Here is a 1,035-nt window from a genome sequence, read left to right on the forward strand (position 1 = left end):
CCGTAACATATGGTAGTATTTGGGAGAGCCATGTTGGGCCCGGGCCCTGCCTGCCCACACCTGCGCGCTCCCCCACCGCGCCGCTCCGCAGGCGGCCGCGCTCAGGGCCCGATGGTGTTGCTCAGGCCTCGGTATTTCCTTCGGTGGCCGTCCCCTCTCCGTGCAGCCCCGGCGAGGCTTCTCCTCCGGCCAGCCGTGCGGCTCCGGAGGATAGGCCGGGGGGAGATGGCCGCCGTCGGGCCCAGGAATTTGGCCCGGCCGGGGCATGCACACCGGGGGCGGCCACAGGCCTCACCCGGCGGAGGCGCCCGCGGGCGGGAGGCAACGGGTACGACACTGAACCGCCCCGTCGGTTGGCGGGGCGAGGGCGCGGCCGGAAGGCATCGCCCGGCGGGAGTCGGTCGCCACGGCGACGCGTGGGGCCGGGGCCCTGCCAACCCCGCACCGCCATGGGCCCCAAGCGGCCCAAAACCGACGGGGGCGCCTCGCCGGGGGCCGCGGGCAAGAGCTGGGAGGCCGAGCTGGTGTCCGCCCACCTCGAGGAGGTGAAGGCGGGCGGAGGGGCAGGGCGGGGGCCGCCCGGGGCGGGCGGGCCTCGGGACTTGAAGGTCGGGGATGTTGAGGGGGGGACCAGGCCTGGGGCGGCCCTCGCCGCTCCTCCAGCCCGGGTGTGGCGGTGTGGCCGCCGGGGGCTGCGCGGGGTCCCCGGGGGGAGAGCGGCGGAGCTGCCCCTCCGTTGCCCCCCGGCCCCGAGCGGCGGCCCGAGGGGGTTCCTGGCTTTTCCTCCCCCGCGCTTTTCCTCCTGGGGCGCTGGGTGCCAGGTTTGGGCTCGGAGCGAGCTTTTTATAAACTGCTGAACAACGAGGTTTGATGGAGGTGCTGACACAGCATTAACTCTAGCGTTGAAAATGCGAGGCTGTAATTTTCCTGCTTGAGTGTGCGGCTAAAAGGCACTTTTCTTCTTTTTCTTTTTCTGTTTTTTTTTTTTTTTTTTTTTTTTTTTTTTTTTTTTTTTTTTTTTTTTTTTCACCGTGT

The 1,035-nt window shown here is 68.0% G+C and overlaps 1 protein-coding gene across 1 annotated transcript in view; it reads left to right on the forward strand.

Annotated features, from left to right (window-relative positions):
- Positions 1-439: 439 nt before the first annotated feature.
- SPAG17 (sperm associated antigen 17) overlaps positions 440-1,035 on the forward strand; it is a 116,572-nt gene continuing 115,976 nt past the window's right edge. The window contains exon 1 of the mRNA XM_014957087.1: positions 440-545. Coding sequence (XP_014812573.1) covers positions 450-545 — 96 coding nt within the window. The 5' untranslated portion in view covers positions 440-449. The remainder of the gene's footprint in view (positions 546-1,035) is intronic.

The sequence above is a fragment of the Calidris pugnax genome, unplaced genomic scaffold, assembly GCF_001431845.1.
Source record: "Calidris pugnax isolate Ruff unplaced genomic scaffold, ASM143184v1 scaffold225, whole genome shotgun sequence".
In the NCBI taxonomy this organism is placed as follows: Eukaryota; Metazoa; Chordata; class Aves; order Charadriiformes; family Scolopacidae; genus Calidris; species Calidris pugnax.